The following is a 25,849-nucleotide window of genomic DNA, read 5'->3' on the forward strand; positions in this document are numbered from 1 at the left end:
TACTATAAACAGCTATGATATTATAATAGGAGTTATTTTTCTACAGAATAAGTACCTGTACCAGATACTTGATATTTTTACTTATATTGAACTTTCGCTTGTTGTATCTGTGCTTTTGATCAAATAAAGCCTCTCAATATATCTTCCAATAATGCCATTATGAAAATACATGCTGCTGTTTACAAAGACCTAATTTTCCATTAAAATAAATGCATATGACTTAGATTGTGTTTACAGTCATGGTCACATATTGTAGAGTTTACAGTTACACAATACGTGCAACTCCGAAATCTGGCTCTTATACTATTTCACCTCAGTATGTATAGTAATTTATTTAAAAAAAACAAACAAAAACAACAAAAATAACCCCTGTAAAGATCCATTACATTTATTGTAGGTGCCATTGAAACTATTAGTAATTTTCTGTTGAACTTCTTGTGATAATGTCCACATTTAACTGTATTTTGTGCGCATTTTTGCTGTTTGTGTAGTCCTACTACACAAACAACTTGTGGAGCTGGACAATAAATGGTTATGATGGAGAGTGATGGATAGAGGTGATAATGAACCAAGATTCTTGTCAGTGGCAGCAGGCAGCCATCCTCATCGATTACTGGCCAGCGTCCAGCTCTGTTGATACTCGAGTCTCGCTGTGGGGACTGCAGGACTCTAGTCACTTTAGATCTATTGTAATCTAGTTCTCAAGTCCACTACCTGCCCCACAAGAGAAATAGCAGATGGGCAATAACATGGGATTGGGCAAGAGAGTGCAGAAACATATTAGTAGTATAGGAAGTGGGTATGCTGGTAGCACAGTGAGTTAATGGATGGACATGATTACACCAATTAGTTTTCTTACACTGTGCACCTTAAGGACAGTGCAAATAAACATTTATTCTGTTTCCTCTCTAAATAGTTTCCAATGCGTTCCAATTTGCCAGCATTATCCACTGGATCAGCCTTATCATTCTGTCACTCTTCTTCTCAGAGGTAAGATCTGTATATTATTCTCAATTACGTCACATTTTGGTTCCATCATTAACATAATCTCTTTTACTTTCCGAAATCTTTGCTCTTGGGCCAACGTAATAATCACAGAACGTTTAAATTGCAAAGATTCACTAAGATCTCACTTTTCTTGTTCATTTGCAATTAAATTAAACCAGCTAAACTATGTAACACCTCCACATCTGCAAACCAGGTTCAAACCTAAGGGAACTAGAGTAGGTAGTTGCTACCATTTATATTCCAATATTGTCTAGTCTTGATTAAGCTATAGCTTAAAAATGCTACCTGGAAGCAGAATCAGAATTAAATTTAAGCCATTGTTTGATAAAGTAATGTCTTTTCATTACTTTGTGATTATGAAAATAACATAAAGAGGAGAATATGGCCTAGAGGCCTCCACTCCAGTGCAAACCAATTACCCTGACAGCCTCAGCCCCAATGCCCTAACCCAAACTTTAATTACCGGTGAGCCAGCATGAGCAATAATTAAAGCTGAGCTTACAGAGCAGTGGGGATGGGGTTACAGTGATGTGATCCATGCACACAGGGCACCCACTGGCATCACAGAAGAAGAGGTGCACCAGCCAGTCCCCCTGCACCAATCAGAAAACACAATTCTTACATGTGGGCGGAGCAGCTGCTCGTCTCACCTGATACCAGCATTATTGTCTAACATGTGCTCCAGATGATGGATTAGCAGGACCACCTCTAGCTAATTAGAGTGTAAATCAATGTCCCTGCTTAACAGTGTACTGCAGCTAGCCACATTTTCCAGAGCATAAGTAGAATTTGATATGTGTGTATGTGTTTTCGCAAATTTCATGCCATATTTCCATCAACAGAAATAATTATGCAATAACAGATTTACCACAGAGTATTATCAGTGGAAGGTATCATGTAGAAGTGCAGTAACTAAATACCTCCACTGAGATATTTAATGTAAATGTAATTTATATATTTATTTTTGGATACTTTTCTATTAAGAAGAAAATACTTTCTTTCCCATATATTAGAAAATTAGCAATTTTTGGATGTAAACATGACTTAAAGGAGTCTTTCACATCTATCAGCTTGCTGCCTCAATTATTCATTTCAAAATATCCCTTTATCTCTCTGTGTGCCTCAGACTGTCTTCAGAATTGTTGTTCTTGGGATCTGGGACTACATAGAAAACAAAGTTGAGGTTAGTACTGCTATACCGACAAATCTTCATGTCAGATTTTAGTATATTATGTTTAATTCAGTTTAATCTGAATATTTATTTTTAACGTTTTCTATTTTTATTATTTTTAATTTAGCCTCCGGTTCTTGCATGGTATGACCATACTGACCTTTCCCACTTAAACACTCTTATTGACCTTCTTGATGAAGGTTGATGGAAAGATTGTATAAATAATAACATCAAGGTAAACATGACATTTCTACATGCTAAAAACTCACTAGCTGGAGGTTAACAGAAACACTGGAAACATTTGAAAATAGCTGGTTGTGCCCAAGGTAAGAAAACTATACCAACCATACAAAAATAAATGAGATATAAAAAGGTTGTTAGCAGCACTGACTCATGCTTATGTGACAACTTTTGAACCTTTTGACAGGGCCACAGCCTGCTATCTGTCTTCACCAGTAGTGCTAAGCTGTGTCAGCCAGTTTCTGGTAGACAGATGAGAAGTATGATCAGAACGTTAAATTAAATACATTAAAAACGAAAAATTGATAGCGTGTGGTTATTCTCTTTAATGCAATCTTCTTGTGGAGCAATGCGTCATTTGCGACAGATCAAAATATAGCATCCTTTGCTATTACTAATCTCTCACTGGATGCCCTATTCCAGTTATTTGCTGTCGTGTGTTTGCAGCTGCTGGTATTCCTGCATTAAAATCGATAACCTTTAACTCAATTAAAATTTTTGGGAAAAAAAGGAGTCACAGGGAATTGGTTTTAGTGAATAAAGTGGGTGATATACAATGATTATGTTGGTGTGTCCCAAAAAATTGGGTGCCCTTTATTGCAATCTTACTGAACTTAATGCTGGCAGTATGACACTGGAGGAGGAGTTCATGGGGCACAATTCCATTAATTTTGAAGAAAATGAAGTGCACATTTCTGGCTGTTCTGGGACTTTTTTCATTGAAATCTGCAGCTTCCACATTACACTGAAGGTAGTTTGTTGGAGCCACAGTTTCCTTTCTGTTTGTTTGTTGAGGTCCATGGTGAAAATGCAAGTGCACTGAAAGTAGTTAGAAGTGACTTACGGGGAGCGATCTAAAAGTAGTCGAGAGTCGTAAGAGGTCGCTTTAAGGCATGGTATTTTTATTTTTGTTTGTGATCGCATCTGTTCATGTCAACTGAACCTCAGATAGAATTCAATTAGGTAAATAAGGACTTTACCAAAATGTTAAAATATTCCTCTGAAGCAAAAAACTACATACATCCATGAATAAAAGCCACATATAAATATTATATTTGAGTCTCGCTAAATCAAGACCATAGAACTGGGGTCAGGGGTTGAGGGTTAACGGAATGGAGTTATGGCTCGTACGCTGAACTTGTTTTAATTCTGTATTTACTTTTGTCCCAAAAAGGTGTTTGATGGTGCAGTTATTGTGCTGTCCCTGGCCCCAATGGTGGCATCCACAGTGGCCAATGGGCCCAGCAGCCCCTGGGACGCCATCAGCCTCATCATCACACTACGCATTTGGAGGGTCAAGAGGATCATTGATGGTAAGGCAGACAAAAACTCTTTTTCCATCAAAATCCAGACTCAATTTCCAGAAATTTGAAAGTGACACATAAAATTCACACAGCATGCCAGTGGTCTTCTTCTTTTTTTTTTTCAAAGGGGTCACACAGATGCAGCTAAGTGACCCCATTCTTTCCATGATTATACAAATTATTTGTGATTCAGAACAATACAGCTATTGATCATTCCTCAGAGTAAATTGCTTCCACTCTGCTACTCTAACTTGTATTGATTGCAAGCGTCTAGCTAAGTAGATTCACAGAAGCCATAATGAATATAGTGGTTGTTCTCTCCTATGCTAATATAGACTGGTTCGATATCCGCTCAGAGGTCACCCTCATGACGGATCTCTGAATGCATACAGGATGAGGTGCATGCAGAGCACATAGGAATTCAGTGTACAGTTCGTCCACGTCCAGTATTTTAATGTAAATATGTGTCTGTTGTTTTCTACAAAGCTTTAATACAGAGTTTAGGGAAACACACACCCACACATTCTATTTCTTTTTTTTTTTTGTTAACATTAACGTGCAGCTGCTCACGTGATTTCTAGGGAGGGAACATGTGATTTTCCTGGCGCACCTCAAACTACTAGGGAAAAAAAGTGAACACAACCCAAAAAATATAAAGTTAAAGGACTGGCTCAGTTATCACATGACAGTCATCAAATCTTTGGAAAAAAGAGTTTGAAATATAAAGTGGCAAAGTTTGTGCAAGAGTGAATTTCACCACAATTTGTCATGATCATCAGGTAATGTTAATCTCTCAAACTTTGAAATTAGTTCTCTAGAAACAAAACAACCAAAAAACAGAAAAAAATCTCCATCATTATCAGTTTGACTCACCAGCGCTTGAACACTGCTTAACAATGAACCAGGAAGGTTAAGTTGCTATTTTTTCATGCTGAATGTAAGCTAGAGGTTGGTCTAAATCACTGAATATGAATTATCTATACTTTATTATAAATGCCTAATAAGATGTTTTTGATTTTCTGCATTGACCTCTGATACCAAAATTTGTAGTACAGATAAACGTCTGTAAAATACAAATCCAACAAGCTATTATGCAACACCTTGAGCAAAGCATATGTATATAGTGTGTACATAATATATAATGAAATGTAATTAAAAAAAAGAAATGTAACTTTTGGGTGTAGCAGATTGGAGAGAGAGTTGATTTTATGGCTTCAATACACAAGGGATCTGTGAAACATGTGAGTGGAGAAAGTGCAGCAAGGAATCTGTGAGGATTGTGGATGTTTTCATGCACTGATTGTGTTAAAATGCACTTATTCTACATCATGTAACCTGACATACAGTCTAGAAAAGTCTAGAAAATGTGTTTATTTTTCATGCATTCACCAATTCCATGCAAGGCACTGGCCTGCCTTTAGGTTCAGTGCCTGGGACACTGGGACAGAGGCCAGGGCAATCAAACCACCACCAACACTGGACTCTGAGAAGTTGTTGGATTAATTGTGGTGTGAATTACACTGTTGTGCAAGTGCTGGCAGAAACTGTCACCACAGCTGTGGCACACACATGCACGCACAGACACTATAATCACATAACCAACCCTGCTAAACTTGTAAATGCACAGTGCCACACAAATGTATTGCATTGTGTAGCTAAATAATTGAAGCTCTGATTGAGCTTTTCATGCTGGTTTGATTTCTGACTGAACTGACCCCATCTAATGTCTTCTCCTGTTTGATGTGTGTGCGCGTGCGCAACATTACTATAAATAGATACAAGGAGCATGTGGCGATGGCTGTGTGCTTTGCTCAGCTACTCTCTGTAGCAAAAGGCCTAGTTTCATTGTCATCTCAGCATGTTCAGAAAAATCCTAGTGTGTCCTTGTGACTAGGACCCATAGAATTAATGATTATATTTGACAAGTTTATGCCACTCATTGCAGGATACGCAGCATTAGCATGTGTGATATCATGTGGCAGACTTACAAATGTGACAAAAAAAGGTGTAAAAGACTGATTGTCTTCCAACTGTGTTGACAGCAGCAGTCCACAATTATTCTCACCATTCTTTTTTTAGGTTCCTTCATGTCCTACTCCACAAAGTGTGTCATGTATAAATAAAATACAAATTATAGGAAGAGCTGTTACTGACTGACAGAAAAGCAAGAGTTATTAAAGGTCAAATAAAGTATTCTAGCAACACTCCAGCAATAAACTCTTATTAGATGAAGATGAAGTAGAAGGTGATCGTCTGCTGGCCATGCAAAAGTACACATTCAGAAAATTCTATCAGAAAAACATTGAAACATACCACACATGCCACAATAGCAGCATTTATTTAAAGAATCTTAAAGCTTCACATTTCTGTTTTTATCACATTAAGTGATATCAGCATGCAAACAGACTGAGTATTCATGTCTGTGACATTTTTACAATATATGTGCGCTTGATTCATTTTCTAATTACTGCTCACTGTTCTGCTCAGGATAAGTTGGAGAAGGGTAGATTGATGCAAGACATTAACCACAAGTGTCTGAATGTCAGGCCAAAATACCTGTGTTTTTTGGTGTTCTTTGAAGACCCTCGCATCTAAAGTGGTTTCCAGGACCACAATGGAGTTGTGTCTTCACTTTAAGGTGCTGTTTTTGTAAAGGTCCAGTGACATGTTTGCACTGAATATAGGCTGAGAATGTACTTACACTTTATGACTCATTAAGTCAGATCAAAATCTTTTGCATCTAGTTTCATTCTTTAGTATTCAGTATAGTGTTACTAATTGCATTAATAAAGGTTGTGTGTGTGATGACAGAGTTCTTAGGAACAAATGACACAGGGTCAAGAAATATCTCTGCCCTCTGACCTTGATGTGCTTGATGTAAATTGCCTTAACTAACTGAACCAGCTCTGTTACCTGTGACACTTTTGTTAGTAAGTCTTAATGCCTCTTTATACATTACAAATATTTTCAGCCCATTCTCGTTCTCACCCTTCTCTCCAATTTTAGCGTATGTGTTACAAGTCAAAGTTGAAATGGAACTGGAGATCCAGCAGTGTGAGAAGACCAAGGCTGTGAGAGAGGAGCAGCTGGAGCGTCTCACTCAGATTTGTCAGGAGCAGGCTGTGAGTACCAACACATCTGAGATTTACTTTGCATTACTTACTTTTAATTGACGTGGAAAGGTTTTCTAATGGCGACTTTACAGTACAAAACTTTGATGGTCTCATTTTCTGTAGTAGTGCCTGTGTAAAACTCGAAGGACATTAACTGACAAGAATAGAGCTTTAAAAGCACCTTGGATGCAGGCACAATAATTTGTGTTGGCTAATAGCGCATGTAGTCATACTGCATTGTATTGCAATGAAGAACATTTATTTTAACTTTAGACGCCATGGATCTAGCTGTCCTTATTAAACTCTTTACTGCACTAAAGGACTGATTAAGGATACACGTTGTTCTTGGTCACATAAGCGACTGTAAGTTGATCTCTCACCAGAAGAGGGCAGCAAAACATCACAAACATGTTTCCTGCTTACCTGATTCGGATCAGCGGAAGAAAATGGAAACACACTCTGACACTCCCACAATTATGATGAAGACAGTTACCAAATTCTGGTTCTTTAAAAAAAAGGAGACAGTATTTCACAGTATCTGTATAAAAAATGTTTGCTTGTTTCTACTTTTGTGTATTCCAGAAACATGCTTTCTTTTCCTGTTTTTTCTCTTATTCCTGCGCCACCTCATCCTTCCCTGTCCTCTCTCTTCCCTTTCTTCTATTTTGTTTTTGTCTCGTTTTGCTGTTCTCCAAATTTTTTATCGGGCTTCAATTTTCACGTTCCTGCACTTTCTCAAACTACTTGCTCACCCTTTTCTACAACCCCCTGTGACTTTCCATATTTATTTGTGTTTTTCCTCTTCATATTTATTCTTAAGTTTGAGATCAGGCAACTGAGGGCACATCTGGCCCAGCAGGACCTGGACCTTGCAGCAGAGCGTGAAGCAGCCATGCAGATCCACCATGTTTGGGACAAACAGGGCAGGAATTTTCAGGTTGTGGAAGGTTTGCCTCCTGGGGAGTCTGACGATGAGGGTGGTCAGAGAAACCCCAGGGAGCCACATGTCACTTCAGGTATAGTATAGCTTTTAAAACTGAGCTTATATCAACTGAAGGGTGTTTGAATTGGTTATAAAAGATGAATTAAAAAACTGAAAATGACTGAATCAAAGACTAAAATCTGTAACTTCAAAAAATAGCACAGTGGTTAGCACTGTTGCTTCATAGCAAAAAGATCTGAAATCACAGGCTGGCTGGTGAATTTTTGTGTGGACCTTGTTCTCCCCGTGCCAGCATGGCTCTGGCTTCTTCCCACAGTCCAAAGATATGTATATTAGGATAATTGGGACTTCTAAATTGGCTTTAGGTATGAATGCTAGTGTCAATGGTTGTATCTTCATCTGCCCTGCAACAGACTGGTGAACATTCCATGCTGTGTAGTCAAATGTTTGTGCATGCTGGAGGTATTTTCCCTCTTTGTTTTGATCAGCTTTGAGGGTCATTACTCGAAAAAAGTAAAATAAAGTAAAATAAAGTAAAAAAAATTGTTATGCATATTATAAAGAACACTCCTCTTAAAGTTGTGCAGTATGTTACTTAATTACACCCAAGAGAAAGACTTACGTTAACGTTACTTTCATCTTATTCTGTAAAATGACCTGAAACTCATTGTCTTATAATTATCAATTAACAATATAAACCTTTAGCACTCACCAAGCTTTAAAATCACTCTGGGTTCTTGGCTAGCTTAGAGTTAGCACGCTGCGCTTGTGAAGATCTGAAGTTGTGTTAACAGTATGATGCAGTTGTTTTTGTCCTGGAGCAGTCTCCACTTTACCATCATTCTCTCATACTTTTGTGCAATAAAATTAAAAGTAATGTCCATTCCATGCTGTAGACTGCTCCAATATTTTTCATCTCTGACTACGAACTGAAATCAGCTGATCGTTGCGAGAATGCAAGAACTGATAAGTGGGATCAATAGGCAGGCAGACTAACGATTCCAAGGAATTGGACTGCTGGGAACCAGTTCTCTACAAAAACCAGTTCTTAATTCTCATCCATGCTTAGACTCTGAACTGGACATGTATGGATGGATGAATGGATTGATTGGTTATATACCCTACCAGGTGCAAATTTTGTTTGAGGAAACACTGTAACAAACCAGAAGAGAGGTGCAACATAAAGTATGTACATAATTATGTGGAACAAAAAGTCTGTTACACGGTAGCATCAGGTGAACTGAATGCCAGAGCAGTGTACACTTAATCTGGAGCAGTACCCCTGGAGCATCTTTGAGGCCAAGCTCTTAGCCCTTCCATGCTCACATGCAATACCCATCTGACCGCAGGCGCTCTGGGATCAATGCGGGGGCAAAAAAGCTTTTAGCATCTGGTGAATCCTGGAGAAAACAAGTATGTTCACTGACACTACGTCAGGTTGCATGGCTTCTGTCATGCCCCAACTATCTCTCTTACTGCCCCCCTCATGGCAAGGCCAGCGGAGCAATCCCAAACTGACTGGGCTGTTTCAGGTACAGAGTGTTCTGTGCATTGGGCCTTGTTAGTAGGGAGTCGGCTCCTGTCAACATCTGTTCCCCTTCACCTGCAAACCACAATAGGGCACCAAGAGGCTCCATGGTGGCCACAATATTACCCCGAGGGCATAGTGGGAAATCTGGCACACAGAAACAAGTGGGGCTTTTTACAGAAACATGGTCACTGGGATGAGCACTTAGACCACAAAGCTCAAGTCAAGTCAGGTGAACTCAATTCAAGCTTATTTGTTTTACACACAATGTTTCAGCTGGCTTCTCACCCTCCACATGGAGAGCCATTAAACCTCCAAGCGCTCATAAAAGGCAAGAATAAGCTATATATCAGGAGTGTGATGATTTTGACACCTACATGTACTCTGAATGCTGCAATAGTACAGAAACAGTAAAACAAAAGGTGGATCAACATTCTTGATTGTAGTGAGCATTTTTAAAAAACCCTACTGTGACTATTAAAAGAAATGCTTAAGTTAGATATTACACTAAAAGAGCACAGGTCTTTCTATTTCAAACCCAATTTTGTTACCTAATCTTAACCAAACCGAGACTGAAAGACAAACATTCAAAGAATAAGTCTAATGCAGTTTCATTCACTACATGTCCTTCCTTATAAAGACCTGCCTTAATTTCAGGATGAAATGCATGAAGGCATATTTTTTCCTATCATAGGATAGGTGGGCATCTTGTGGTCGAGTTGAGTATTGCAAAAAAAAAAACTGAAAATGGGTGGAAATGGGAACAAAATGACACACAAGCTGGAAAAACCTTTACTCAACTCTTCTTAAGTCAAGAACTTATAACGTTACAATTCAGTTTTTGCCTCCCAGGGTTACCATAAGGTTACAATAAGAGGCTGGCGAGCATTACAAACAAATTGATATCAGTGATGACATTAGATAAAAACTCATGGGATCACCATATAGTATTGTACATTGTATAGAGAGACCACTAATGTCTCTAAAGAATTTTGAGCACAAAAAATGCACAAAATATCAGATATTCTGTTGTTGAGTCCAGATGACAGACTGACACTTTTAAATTCTTCTTGTACTTCTTTCGGGTGTTCTGCTTTGGGGTCACTGGAGCAGCTCATCTGCTTCCATCTCAGTCTTTCCCTAGCATCCTCTTCTGTCACACCAACCCTCTGGATGTTCTCCGTCACTGCATCCTTGAATCTTCTCAGTGGTCTTCGACTGATCTTCGCCGTCCTTTGTCTGTTATATACACTTTATTTAGCCTTACCTCTCTGACTTTGTCTTTAATGCAATCAACCTAAGCTGTCCCTCTAATGACACTTTTAGTTAGCGTGGCTAAAAGGTCTCTATAGACAGGTGTTGGACACTAACTCTTCAGAAACATTGTGTTATAAAATCAAAAGTCATATGTTCCAAATCTAAAGTTATCTTTAATTTTTATATGTCACCATTAGTTTCCATAATTGTTCTGTTTCCCAGGATCTGTCCCAACTATTTCACCTGTGGTTTATTGCTTGGTGTGCTAAAATAATTTTATAGTTGTAGTTTGAACTAAAAGAACCTCGGCATGTCACCTCTCCTTTTCCACAGAGATGACGACTTGGTAACTTGACTGTCACAGAAAGAAGAGGAGAGTCTTTATGTATGCTGGACTGCGCATTCTTTTTTCTTAAGACTCATGTGTTATTAATTGTGGAGTGATTGTCTCAGCCTTGTTTTAGTGAGTGCAATGCTTCCTCTCCAGGGGTGGCTCAGGGATTAATATTTTAGACTGAAAAATAAATGAAATTACCCATCAGAGTCTGCAGCATGTCCCGCGGGACAGGGGCTAGCACTCAGGGTACTCTGGGTTCGCACTCAGCCAGCGGACAGTGAGCTTAAGACCAATCAAGCGAACAGAAGAGCACAGCAGATCACAGTTATTCACCATGCACACTGAGGCAGGCTAGACTGGAGGGCTCAGAGCCTGAACAAAGAGCTCCTAGACTCTCTCACTCTCCCCCATTTCTCTAATCCCTGAAACCAACCCCACCCTGTCTCTGTCCCAGTTTATTCCTAGTACACTAAGGTTTGGCTAATGCACAAATGTAGCAGTGCGTGATCCAGGCCACTTGTCTATAAAGCACCTGTGGCCTGGGGCAGAAGTCATCTCTGTCAATATTCTGTTGTAAACATACAAGATATTTTCCATTTGGACTAGTTTGCACTATGAACATTGACATGGACCAAGGTTTGGACAAATAGGTGTGTAATCCAAACCCAGTGACTTACACATGATTATTAGGATGTGTCCGTTAAAGTATATTTAATCCTAATCTCACACTACTGTAAGATAATTATACTTTTGATTCCATTTTATATTCATAATAGTTAAAAAGTGTTTACAGTACTGTTAGTAACAACAGTAATTAGATTTGTTTAGTTTGTTTAGTTATCATGTCAACTATACATGAGAGGATACAAAACACTGTATGACAGGCAAGAAAAACTGGGCCTGGCATCTTTTAGCAAATAGATTATATATACTTGCCCTAACATATACTGGACGTGTCCATGCCCCAGCATCCAATTGGTTGGTTTAGTGCTATGCAGAGGTTTGCAGACACACATGCACATGCTGTAGTTGTGATATACATTCACTGGCATTTCATTCGCCTGTTTGTGACATAGATTTAATAAGGTGTTGGAAACATTTCTCGGAAATGTTTTTCCATAGGGATATGACAGCATCACATAGTTAACCATCCACGAATCTCCTGTTGCACAGCAAGCCAAAGAAACAAATAAAGAGGATGGTTAAAAAGTACGGATGAGTGGAAGTAAGAATGCAACCAGAAAAATTGATTCTGAAAAAAATATTCATGCATGTTTCAGTATTTTAATTTAGAAATCAGCTGAAACAAAAATAACTGTCATTGTTTTATTCTCTATTTTTAACTCAGATCCAGTTGTACGTGATGACATGAACAACTACATCAGCCAATATTACAGTGAAGCAAGCAGCGGTAAGTGACAGTAGCAAATAAAAAAAGCCATATTTGTATGGATGTCTTTATCTGCATATACTTTTTCTAAACACGTGTCTGTCAAGATGCTGGGGCTTCTGGCTTAGGTGCACGGGTCATCACAACAGCAGCCATTGACGTTCACCTACCCACCAGTACAAACGTCATCCAGTCAAATCCTATGCTTGCTATGGAGCGGGTGGGCAGCGCTGTAAGTGATGCCTCCACCAGCATATCACGGTCCAGTGGCAGCCTCACAGCCCGCCCCCACAGCCTGAGTAGCCATACTCCGGGTTCATCAATGACAGACTGCAGCAGCAGCGCAGCTCAGGACTTCAGTCTGAGCTACAGCTCCCATCGCTGCTGCCCCCCTTCCTTCTCAGGCCAGGACCCCTGCAAGGACCCCAGCATGGTGGTGCAGGAGCTACTCTCCTCCCTCTCTGAGGACTCCTGCCTTGCTCAAAAGGGCCTAGTAGTAGACCCTGTCAACCTCAAGCTTCCCAGTCCAACTGGCTCAGAAAATGCCAGCCCCGAACTGGACAACAGAATAAACATTTTCAATCGCAGGAACCAAGAGGAGAGACGGGGCCGGGGAAGGGGTTGTGTGCTGTTGCAGACCAAGCCACTGATCCACCTGCAGGGCAGCAGCACTGAGCCGTCACTGGAGGAGAAGTACCGGCTACTGGGACCAGCTGACTCACCTCTAGGGCATATGTCTGATACATAAGCAAGCGTTATTTACACAGGAACAGAAGCTTTTACTCTTTTTATTTTTTACTGCCATCCCATTTGGCATATATCTGAACTTTTGTGACAGATCAAACCTCATGAGAGGGACCACACAAGATTTGAAAATTGGATTCATCTGTTACTGAGTAAATCGAGACTTAGCCAATTCAGAGCAAGCTCAAGCCTTAGCTTCTAGCTAACAGCGATGCTCCTTGAGTTGTTGTTTTCAGCTGTCATTAGTAGAAATTAAAAATGATCATTTTTAGGCCCTTTGGCATCCTGTCTAACCTCCCCTGTTTCTCCTTAATAGATTTTTGAAATCCAAAAAACCCCAGATATAGCACAACAAAGACAATACCACCCTATCAAAGGGGCATGTGTTTTTGGACACATTCTTCATCAGGAATTCTCACTTTGAATAGGTCCTAAATGCACTGAACTTTACGTGAATTAAAACCAGCAAAGGGCCATTCAAGCCTATACTGAACAAAAACATAAATGCTGAGCAGTGTTGCCATCTTAGACACTGCTCTTGAGAATTTCAAGCAGTAAAAGGAGTGTTTTCTATTGCTTTTTGTTGTTGTTCTGTTTCTTTTCAGTTTTATTTTCAAGTTTAAACATTAATTATGCTGTTCTTTGTTTAAACAGCCACAGGGTAAATACTGTAAGACTGGCTAAACTATTGAAAAGCCAATTTTCTACCTTTGCCTTTTTGTCACCTGTTTTATTTAAAGACCATGGACCATCATCAAAATTTATTAAATAGCAGTTTTGTTTTCAGAAGTTGTTAGTAGGGTATATTTGTGTGGTTGAAATGAAACGGTAACTGACTGGGCTCTTCACATGGAACTAGACTGGAGTGCTTGTAGCATGAACCTTTAAAAGAAATGTGCCATAAACGGTGAGCAAATTCTTTGCACTTTAATGTTTACAGACACTTTTGTAAACTTCATATGGAGGAAGTCATTGCCAAATGAAGGTGTTGTCAATTGAATGAAAATAGCAAAAAATAAAAGATAGTATTTCTTTAACTGCTCTTAGATCACTGACTCTTGTGAATTTATGATGTTAAATGATTTAAAGGTGTACCAAAGATACTTCACCAGGATAAAACATAATTGAACCGTGTGATTACTCTTATCAAAGATGTTCTTTTCACACGCTTCTTGCTGCACACGCCACTGTCACGTTGTTTCATTAGCGTCATCTTCTTATTTGCATATGATTTTGAAAAATTTTAATTATTTAAGGTTATTAACATTGGACCTGTCACAACAACCACTAATTGGTGAAGTCACTGTAAGTGTGTCGTGAGAGGAGACATCCCCCCTAATTACCCTCCCGTATCATTAATTCAGAAGATAAACTGCTGTTACATTTTGTTGCTTGTCAAATGTTTACAAGTATCCAGAGAATGTTTTAATTGTTAATAACGATTATGGTTGTAGTTACACTATCGACACAAGTTTTCAGAGTTCAGTATTTAATTTGCAAAACGGACTTTGAGGATTGGTATTACTATTCTTTTTTAATTAATTCATAAATGAGACCGTATCTATCTATTACACATTACAATATATTATTACAATAATAAGATAATAAGGTTAATATCAGTTTTAATTTCTAAGAAATCTCGATCTTTCTCTCTTTTTGAAGAGCAAAGAATACAGAGTAACAAAACCACAGACCAGTCTTATGGACATAGATGGTAGAAAAGTGTTCATCTTAGACCAAATAAGTGTCGATGTAGTGAGTAGGGCGCATTCAAAATGTGAAATTTAGAAATAAATAGAATAACTTTATTGTCTTAAAGCTGGAATCATTAATTCAGAAGATAAACTATCGAACTATTTGAAAGCTATATGTAGCTATAAGTAACTATAACTGTAACTATAAGTAACAAAGAAGTTACTTTATACATTTCTTAAGTTCATATATATATTTAAAAAAAGCTATTTTGCAATAGTTGCTCCATGTAGCCATAACTGTTTCAATTTCTTAAATAAGACTCACACATTAAATAATCATGGATACATTGTACCTAAACAATAAACAATACAGAGCTGCACAATTCAAGCATTGTCACTTGAGAAAAAAATGGCATGAATTGAGCTTAGTAAGAAAAAAATGTCTGGAAAAAAAAAAGCTTCAGCAGCCAACTGTGTTTTTTTTTAAACAGCTGACATGTAATGTGATAACCTGAATCTGCAACTTATTAGACATTACCAGACTCATCACATCAGTCTACTTCACAAAAACAACAATGCCTATCGCATGCCGGGGAACAAGTAAATAAATAATGATCCGCTTGGCTCCTGACACACACAAAGGAATCCAGTTGAATATGGGTGCCAAACCCTGGTTTGGCCTCTATCTGATACAGCTGCCTTTGTGTTAATGTCTCAAGTGGAGGTACTCTGCCTCTAACCTAAACTCCTTCCAGCTCAACCAGCCATGTAAAAGAAGCGATAACTCATATGGTTCAATTTCCAACTCAACCCTGAACAGCACTGTCCAGTGATGAAACTAAAGTACTAGTATAGGCATCCGTGAGAAAGTACATTTACCTAGTTAATTAGACTGTCTGTAAGTGTCCCATCACTTTCAGAAGACATCCTAAGAAGTAAATTGCTTTTGGGATCTCTCCAATGAAACCACTGGGTAGGTCTTGTCACACTCACAGGAGGTACATTTACAGTGACCATTAGACACTTAATAATTGAAATGTTTTAATAATGGCACAGAGGGAGTCCCTTTAGCTACATTAACATTACATGATCATTGTTTTCATTCTCGTTAACAAAGGAAAACCAATGGATTAGATTTGCATTATCGAGCCCTTTGGTACTGTAAGACTAAGGAGCATATATCTGTGTTTCTTCTTTCCTTTAATATGCAAGTTCCTAATCTATAGTAACATTAAGGCTCCTATTACTAAAATATAAACTAAACTAATAACTAAACAAATTCTGTAAATGATAGACGAAGAACTTTGAACAGTCACTGCAGATTTTCATGTGTATTAATGGAATTATCTGTGGACCCTTGAGATCAAGAGGACCCCACCTCTGAAAGTTTGAAAGTCATTGTGGAAAAGATAAGCTATTTGTTTTAGAAAATCAAAAAACAGCTTTATTACTATTTTATTAGCTAATGTATCTTTAGCTAAAAGAAAGCTGCTATACAACAAAAAGAGCGTACTTTGTAGCAGAATATATCTTTTTTAATAATGTCTAACTTAAGGTGTCTTTGTCATCCTGGTTCTACCATGATCAGAGTATGAAGTGCATGATCACATCAGCCAATCACATGGGAGCAGCTCAGTTCATTTAGGCATGTATTATAGACATTGTGAACATCCTGCTTAACTTTTAACAGGTAAAGACCTTAAAGAGTTACTAGAGTCTTGCTAGGCAACACAGTTGCTTAAAGTTTTAAAGCAACTGTTAGTTATCAAGGTATTTGCATTCATTTTAAAGGTCAATAATGTCAGTGTTTATGACTTCAGAAGGACAGCGAAGCAAAGTAAATCCAAAATATGATGGAAATTGGGCTGAATCTTATTCTGGACTGTTGCGGATTCTTGAGGTATGCTTGCTCTATGTTCACTGTAAAATTTGGGTTAAAATAAATCTTTTGAGATAAGTAATAATAATAATAACTAATAACTGGTAGTTCACATGAAATCTAAAATAATCTGGACTGGTTGTGTTCTTATCTATGGCTAAACTTTAGCGTACTAATAAAGTTATCATTCAAGCTTAGCTTACTTAAAAACAAATCAAACTTCATAGTATTAAATAAGGATATAGGTTTTATAACCTACACTGAGCCACAGGGATGTCTGAAATTTTTGGCTTCACTTCTGGAGAATCTTGTCATTGATCTTTATTCATAATTTGTACAGTATTTCTCTACAGACACATTTCTTTTTTCTTTTTTTTACTTCTGCCTTCTTACTTTTTTTGACACCCTAGTTACCAGCATCTAACAGTGCACTTGACTAAAACGGGGTTTGTTGGTGGTGATGCAAGAGCAGGGAATCCTGCCGTGTGCTGCCAGCTTTATAACAAAAAAGTTAAAAATAGGTTACATTTCATGACTTCTTATAAAGGCTCAAATTAATTGCAGTTATGTTTAAAAAGCGTTAGTCTGCCATTTAGAAGATGTGCACCACTGGAGCACTGACTGTGATGTAAAATGAACTGGAATATGAAGAATGTTTACACCATTAAAACCAACAGGTATACAGGAAAAAAAAAGTGTTCTTTCGAGGGACCTTACTGATGCAACTCCAAAGAGCTCTTGCTTGTCAATGTGACTTTTTATAAAGTGCATGTAAGAGATTTTGAATACGGTCCTGTGACACAGAACAGCTGGGTATATATTAAATAGAGTAAAGCTCATTGAGAACAAATAGATGTGGGGAACACAGCTGCTGTGGCCTGACAGATTGAGAACACATCTCACACAGGACACTCCTTCAAGAGGCTCTGATGTAGGAGAAAAATACAAATAAATTATAAATCATTCTTTAAAAAGCTTCTCAGGTTTTCTTTTTGAAACATACTTCTTAAGTGCACAGGATCCAGAGGTTTGCCTGGTGGAAAAAATCCACTCGGGAGACTGTTGTCATGGCTACAGAAGATTTTTTTTCTCTGCATTTACATAAAACAGTTTCTTGTGGTACCCTCCCCTCAGATTCTTCCTTTGCTTCTTTGGGTAAAAGTGGGTCAACAGCAGAAAGAAAGAGAACTCGAAACAAGACCCTGTGAGTGACTAAGCTCAATCACTTCAGTTCTCTGGAGGAATAATATCAATTATTAAACCTGTTTGTAGTAAAGTATGAAGATAAATAAAGTCAGAAACTACGTTTGCCTGAGTCTGATTTTGCAAAGTTTTTGTCATTTTTTTGTAAACTTTACAAATTTTGTAAAATTATTAAAATTCTTTGGCTTTTTTTTCACTTATTTTCGAAAAAAAAAAAAAACCCAACAAAACAACAAAATATTGTGCATTGCTCCTTCATATGTTAACGTAATCAAAAGAAGTTGTACACTATCATGTGAAAATCACAAGGGCGCTACTCACTTAGCCCTTTGGGATAAGGAACATCAGCTTGTGCTCCAAGAACCTCAATAAAATACTGAACATCTAAATGTATTCAGCAATCCAGCATGTAAGAAGACAGCTATGCTTGACTGGATACATAAAGAATAAATTAACAAACATTTTTTAAAGGAAAACTTTTGGGAAATGGTTTTTCTGCAGTTAACATATTTTTTAAAAATCCTGTTGAAGTACATTTACATATTCAGCATTCTACTTTTGCAACAAATGCACAATCAGTCTAAACACACATTTACACACATGGTTATAGGAGATGTGAGCACACTCAGTGAAAATGTTAACTGCAAACTGCAAACTTTATAAAATGAATAAAAAACACAAGTTTTGTCAACTGCAAAGCCTATACTGTGTTTCCTACAATATGAATATGTAATAATAATACTGTAGGTACAAATATGGGTTAAAATAACATGCAAATTACACTCAGTGTACAGAAGGTCAACTAAAAATTCAAAAAATAAAAATAAATTCTATTCTCTCCTTAAAATGTTTCAGAACAAGAAGCAGGGTTTCTATCAGATTGACCCGATCTTTCATTTTTGTACTAATTACTTATTTGTTCAGAATGAGTAGAAAAGTAATTCACCAATAAATCATTCAGTTGTTTTCTTAATGATTTTTCTTGCCTTAAAAGTCTAGATAGTCTTTAATTTTTCAACTGCGCATGAGTGATTCGATATTTTGCTGTATCTCTGGACACTAGTGCAGTCACTGACATCCTGACTTCAGTAGCCTTTAATTTGGCCTTACTTTGTAGCCTCAGCTAAATCACAATCACTGTCCCGACTAGAGCTCAGGGTGTCTGCCAGCGCGTGCTGGGGCCCTGCAGCATTTCCATCTGGCCTCTGGGGAGTCGCACATCAATTGCTCTCAGCTAAATGCACTCACATATGAATATTTTAGTACAATTTAATGTTTCAGCTACAGCCCCAGAGGAGCAGAGCATCAATTTGTGAACACAGTTCTCCTGGAGTTAAAAGCCAGGCCGGATAATACAGTATGAAAGGCGCTGTCAATCTAGAGGGCCTTTTTTCACTTGAGAAAAAAACAAACAAAAAAAAGCCCCAAGAAAAGCAGACCCTTTGCCTTCAGTATCCAACTGGAAACAAACAGCTTTTTCAGGAGAAAAAATGACTGAGGCAGCAGTCGGCAGGTTTTTGGTTCACCAGAGTCACCAGTAGTTTTGCCAGGTCAGTCAGTTTTCCCAGAGCTCTGGCTGTCTGCCATTTAGTTTCGCCATGCTCATAAACATACACGCACTCTCCCACACACACCATGTGCACACACACACACACACTCACACAGCTGGTGGAGGCAGCAGGTCAGGGAATCTTGCACCTGCTGTCCTGTTAATAAAATACCCCAAAGTGATGCTGAAACCTCTTCCTTCACACAGAAAAGCTCCCCTCAGGTGTAAGGACATGAGTGCTTTACAAAACCGGGAAATCCTGACACAGCTAAGATTATCAGCTGGTCTGTAAGCAGACTCTCTTTTTTTTGTTAGGAAAAAAAAATAGAAAAATGTCTATTTAAAAGCCCCCATCACAGTGTGAGTGTGGTAAAAAATAAACACATGGAGATCACAATAAAAACGACTTACTTTCTGCCACCACTCCAAAACTCATTTCAGTTAGGTCCATAAATTTTTGGACAATTTCCCAATTTTTGTAAATTTAAGAGTGCAGAATTTCAGCTTTATAGCCAGCTGTTAACTTGTTTTTTCATGACAATAGAAGCAGATAGAAGATGTGACGTTGATTCCAAGTGTGGCTGCTTTTCACTGGAACTCTCAATATGAGAGCCAAAGACCAAAATAAACCCATCAGAGAAATAAAAAAAGAAAATGAATCAACATTCTTAAAAAGAACGAATGTGCCGGCCAGCTCAGCTACACCAAAAAACCAGACAACTAAACATAGTGAAGAACAACAAGTTCACAACATCTAACCAAGTCAAACACACAGTCAGGCAGCAGGTATATCATGGTCAAAGTCTACAATCAAGACAGCACTTTACAAATTAAAACATACTAAGTGTTTACAACAAGAGAAAAGTATGGAGAAAGAGAGAAACAGCTTGTGATCAGAACATGGTGGAGGCATCAGGATGTAGTGGAACCACGCCAGTATTGTTAAAAAGATGATGTGACTACTGATAGAAGTGATAATGATAGAAGTACCATTTATTCTGAAGAGTACAGCACTCAGATTCGATTAGATGCTGCAAATGGTCACAGTCTAAATTGGCCACCTGATTTCAGCCCCAACAAAGAATGTGTTTCATCCTTTTCAGTTACTGAAGACCAAATTAAGAGCCAAAAAACCTCAAATTAAAGCTGAAAGACTGCATTTCAGTTGCACATCGATCTAAAATCTATTGTGATGGTGTACAGAGGCAAAAAATAAAAAAACATTTTATTGTCCAAAAACCTTATGAATCCATCTGTACTAAAACTAGACAAAATGCAGATACAAAGCTACAGTAAACTTAACAAAATTACTTAATCAATAAACAATTAGTAAAATGAATTTGTTAATAGTAAAACATAAACATAAAACTGAACATTAGAAGTATATACATGATATGATTCATTGTGGTGAGGCCCTCACACTAACTGATGGTCTTGTTTTGACTGGTCCGAACAAAGATATTTCTTTGCTCATTTAAGTGACATCCTGTTGGTAAAGTCACTGATAAGCGATAACAAGATGCCTGCTCTGTGCTGATGAGAGCAGCTGATAAGAAAAATACAAGATGTGCATTTGTAAAATAAAACAGGCGGCTGACAGTTACACTAATAAGGTAATAATGGTGCAGGTTTTTCAGTCCAACAATGCAGAGCTGCCCTGAGGCACCAATCAAAAATTAATACTAATTATCACGTGAATACTGCATTAACTCTGAAGAATGATGAATTATAAATCTGCAACATGGTTACCCTCTCAGAACGACCTCACTTGCATAAAGGAAGTGTTTTTGTGCTCTTTTTTTTTTTCTAGCACAGGCATTTTTGAGGACATATAACACTGAAAAACACACAACAATAAAACAATGTTATGTATTGAAATAATTACAGTGACTTCAGAAGATTTTGATCAGATCTTAGAATCTGGATGTTTGAATGAATTTTTTTTTAGCGGAAATATTTAAATGAGCATGTCAAAACAAAAAATCTTATGCAGGGGTAAAATGTGTTACACTAATAGTAGAAGTCTTGGTTATTATGTATCAGTTATGTTTATTTTTATTTGAATAAACGGGTGTATTTAAATCAGATAAAAGTAATCTTCAATTAAAAGTGAATTTTAAGTGATTATTAAAAATATTCCACTTCATGATTTTTGTGTTTGGTTTTTATAAAAAAAAAATTAAAATGACACTGCATAAAAAAATGCATTGAGTCATTGGTTTGAGACAGATAAACAGTGTGTCCATTACAATTTTCGGCTTATGGCAAATCTGCACATCACAGGGGAGAAAGACAGCAGTTATGTCACAACACACATGCAGCGAAAAAGACACACACAGCCATACACAAAGGAATGCACACACATCACAAAACCTCACATTTGCATACACAAAAAATTAGCATAACATCCAAAATTCAGTTCATTCACCAGGTCACACAGTAGTATGATGTTATCTCTGCTGTTCAGCCCCTTAATTAATGTGAAAATATAAATGTAAACTGACTTGAGGTGTGAGATTTTTTCCCCTCTGAGACTGTATATATTAAAACTTCATTTACTTTTTGAATACATACCAAGCTTCATTTAAACCAGCAATGACAGACAATTCATGAGCAAATCACACATGTACACACTGTGGCCTGGCAAATACGACAGACATGATGAATAAACAAAAAAACATGTTCTCAGTTGTTCTAACTTTTCATGAACAAGTCCAACATGTCCAAAATGAAAAATGCTTTTGGAAAAATGACACATATCTTTTTAATTATAACAATGTGTGTCGATATGAAAGAAAAAAAGATGCTCCAGCAGAGATATACAAACTGGCACAATGTCAACTGAATCCAGCTTGTGGAGGGTTTGAACGGATGGGCGTTGTAAATAACTTATAGGTCTGACAATGGAGGCAAAGTGCCATCGAACCCAAAACATTCAAGAGCAAACGAGTCACTGTGAAAAGTTCAGTAATGCGGAGCGGGAATGCCCAACTGAATTCCAAACAAGAACATTTGGCTCTTGCCAAAGTTTAAGTGGATGAGTTCAGTCACACATATATATTTCATGAGGTTAATGGGCCCCATCAAACAGTGATTAGAGATTCTTCTGGGAGGCTTTTATTCCAGAGTGACAACTAGGTTGGCTGGGCCAGATCAAGTCAGTAACAGGTCACAAACAATGTTGCTGTGTGTGATATTTCCTGACACTGCAGACTGAATATATAAATAAAACACACGCAACCCTTGACCCCACAGTATTAGCCACACAGTGACGGTACCTGATACTTTTTATTCAGAGTTTTATTCTTTAGACTACACATTCTGGCTAAAACACTGCCCAAAAAAAGTTGAATGATTAAGAGCACCAAACGTAATGGATGTTTCTACAGAATCGACCAGGCCTTGTCAATTCTTTATTAATATTATGATATATTTCCATGATATCGCTTTATAATTCTTCCTCAGGAGGAAAGGTAGCAATGACAGAGACATAAATTTCCTTCATTTTATTTATAGTACTTAACTTTTAGCCTAGCACAAACCTGATCAGGATACACGGCCCTGACAAACGTTTCTTGAGATTTGAACTCAATTAGATCTGAAATAGTTCAACAGCCAGGTGAGTAGACACTCGGGGAGGATTAAAAAGGAAGTTCTCGGCTGTAAAGAGAACCATAACATTTTAGGCTTACAAAGCCATCAAAGATCTTCAGTGACCATGACTGAGCCCATGAAAGTTAAAGTAATGGTTATAATGAGCCCACTTAAGGTTGGGCGAAAAGGTCATGTGAAAGCATACACCATTCTGTCTGGTTTCAAAAACATCAGCAACAACTTTCTTTATTATTTAAACCCCTTCTGAAATGGTAAAAACAGTGGCTTTAATATCATACTGCTTTCTGAAATATATTTTATATTTAATGCAACCTAAAGTGACCGATGCTGGTGAATCAGACATATTGAATCAGTCACACACAACATATTGTTTTAATACTAAACAGACTAAAGCCTAGTCTAGAAATAAAGATCAATATGAGTTGAATTGGAATACCTATGATGTAGTCTAATGCAACCTAATTCAATTGAAATACCATTAGATCTGCAAGCTGACAGTTCTATTGAACAATCACAGGTTACAAAATTAAGTCACTGATCTAAAAGAAAGACATTTTATATGCACGAGAACATTGCGATGAAAAATCCAATATGCATAATAAAATATATATCTGGACATCTGGCTCTTTCATGTCTATCCAAGCACTTCACTATATAAATGTATCAATATTATAATATTATAATAGAGAATACGCTATAGAGTGAGCCTGGGTTTACCAGATATGACGTTATTGTATGATTCCTTGTGTGCATTCTTATTACTTGGAATATTAAGGCAAAAATAAAAGCGAAAGTAAAGTAAACAAGAAAAAAGTGGTTTAAAAAAAAAAAAAAATTCTGTTTGGAGCTAAACTGCTAACCATGTTTCTTGTTGATATTAAGTAAAAGATACAATGTTTAATATTAGGCATTGCACATAGACTGTATAATAGGAAGTGGCTTACATGTGACTTAACGTACTCAAGAAAGTGGATTTCATTTTTCTAAAGCAGAACAGCAGAGAGATATTGACCATTAGCATACATAATTATATGTATGCTAATGGTAAAAAATCACAATTTTTTACCATTAGCATTTTTGCTTATAAATGTAGATTTCATTTAATAAAATTCAATTCTCTCTAGAAAACTAAACACCATCAAAACCTACATGTATTTCTCAAAGCTACACTTTATAAATCAGCTACTTCTGCTAATTTTGGTAATTTTGAGTGGTAAAAACTGGATTACTCTGGTGATTAGGCATGACAGCCCTCTTCCCACCTCGCTGATGGCACCACTGGCAGCAGTGCAATTTGATTTGCTTTTTATGAGTTAAAATCTCAAAGAATCTGCTGTAACTCTTTACAGAACTTTGGACACATTTTTTTACCCTTAGCATGAACCAGAGTTGAAGGATATTATCAACACTTATTTGGGAGCCCTTCTGTCAGTTGTTGTGCTTGTTAAACCCGTGCAAACAAGAGAGAATATAGAGGAGGAAGATGCAGAAAAATATCTAGAGTTGAAAATAAACTGACAAAGAGAAACAAAAATATCAACAGAAACATCACAAGATAACATTCAACGATTATTATTGCCTAAGGAGAAACTCAGACGTCCAAATCGAGAACAAAAAGCTTCTAATTGTTTGGTTTAACTAATTCTATGGAACATATAGAAAAAGACAGAGAGAGAGGGGAGAGAGAAAAAATTGAGTGTTTTGCAATTATTTCAATATTTATTTCTTATCAAATTTTTGCATATGGACTTGACCCTGACAGAGTGTGGAAATGACTGTCACAATGGTTCCGAATGCAATTGCTGAGCCGACAATTTTCATTTTCCCATGCAGAGATCCTTTTAATATAATTAAACTGGGAAAAGTGACCTTACATGTAAAAATCAACATCTCGGACTGTTGAGAATGCTTTCATTAGTTGTTTCCATCTACTCACAAAGACCAGTAAACTTTAATTGTATGATTAATTAAAGTAGACCTGTGGAAATTCATAGATCTGTAGTTCTCTTTAGTTAGCTTTAGTTTTCTTGTAGATTGACTAACTGATTTATTTGATGCCAGTCCTAATTGCTATGCTCAGCCCCACGCTCAATTCTGCCCTTTAACACGCAGTTCTGGTTTTCCTCCAGTAGGTGGCCTTGTTCTCATAGATGAGCAGACCGAACAGAGCAGAAGACTTTGACTGTGCTCAGAAACACTGAATTTATTTATAAAAGTACTTATAACTGAACTAATGTCTTATTTTGGGTTCAAAGACACTTAAAAGAAGATATGGGCGGTAATATGCACGGACTTTTCTTCCAGGCTTGCAAATGTGATATGGAAGAAAGCAGCAACATATTTTGCCATGGCAGATTCAGTTTGCTCTATCTGATATTTAAGATAGTTTATTTGATTAATCAATAATTCATTGGAAGCAATATGGAAATGCTGCACCTCTTGAATCTATGCAGTACAGCTGAACCGAGCTGAACACTGACGAGTAATTCCCAAGGTGCTCTAAATAATATCATCTTTAATAATCAGGCTCATTTCATTGAGTAAAGAAGGATTTTAATCTTAAGAGTAGTTTTAGTAAAAACATAAGGATCATTTAGATGTTTTTATTTTATTTTAATGGTAAATGATTCAACAGGATTTTGATAATGAACATATTTTTCTTACCAACACGAGTCAAAATGATTCGTTGCCTTTATACGGTTTTATTTTATCTTTGTTAAAAAACAAACAAAATATGAACATCTTTACTCCGACGCTTTTGTCAGTCATACACATCAACGAGATTTATTTATTATTTGCCAGAATGGAGGAGAGGTGCGGTGGAGCGATTGGAGAGTCCGATGTTGACGTAATGACGTCAGAAGAACAGCGCGT

General features: G+C 37.3%; 1 protein-coding gene across 1 annotated transcript in view; it reads left to right on the forward strand.

Annotated features, from left to right (window-relative positions):
- The window catches only part of LOC113024781 (transmembrane protein 266-like), a 51,076-nt gene extending 36,993 nt beyond the window's left edge, over positions 1-14,083 (forward strand). The window contains exons 5-11 of the mRNA XM_026172109.2: positions 917-990; positions 2,135-2,191; positions 3,594-3,732; positions 6,730-6,845; positions 7,657-7,852; positions 12,250-12,312; positions 12,399-14,083. Of these exons, the coding sequence (XP_026027894.1) occupies positions 917-990; positions 2,135-2,191; positions 3,594-3,732; positions 6,730-6,845; positions 7,657-7,852; positions 12,250-12,312; positions 12,399-13,039 (1,286 nt within the window). The 3' untranslated portion in view covers positions 13,040-14,083. The remainder of the gene's footprint in view (positions 1-916; positions 991-2,134; positions 2,192-3,593; positions 3,733-6,729; positions 6,846-7,656; positions 7,853-12,249; positions 12,313-12,398) is intronic.
- The last annotated feature ends 11,766 nt before the right edge of the window (positions 14,084-25,849 follow it).

This window comes from Astatotilapia calliptera, chromosome 1 (assembly GCF_964374335.1).
Source record: "Astatotilapia calliptera chromosome 1, fAstCal68.1, whole genome shotgun sequence".
In the NCBI taxonomy this organism is placed as follows: Eukaryota; Metazoa; Chordata; class Actinopteri; order Cichliformes; family Cichlidae; genus Astatotilapia; species Astatotilapia calliptera.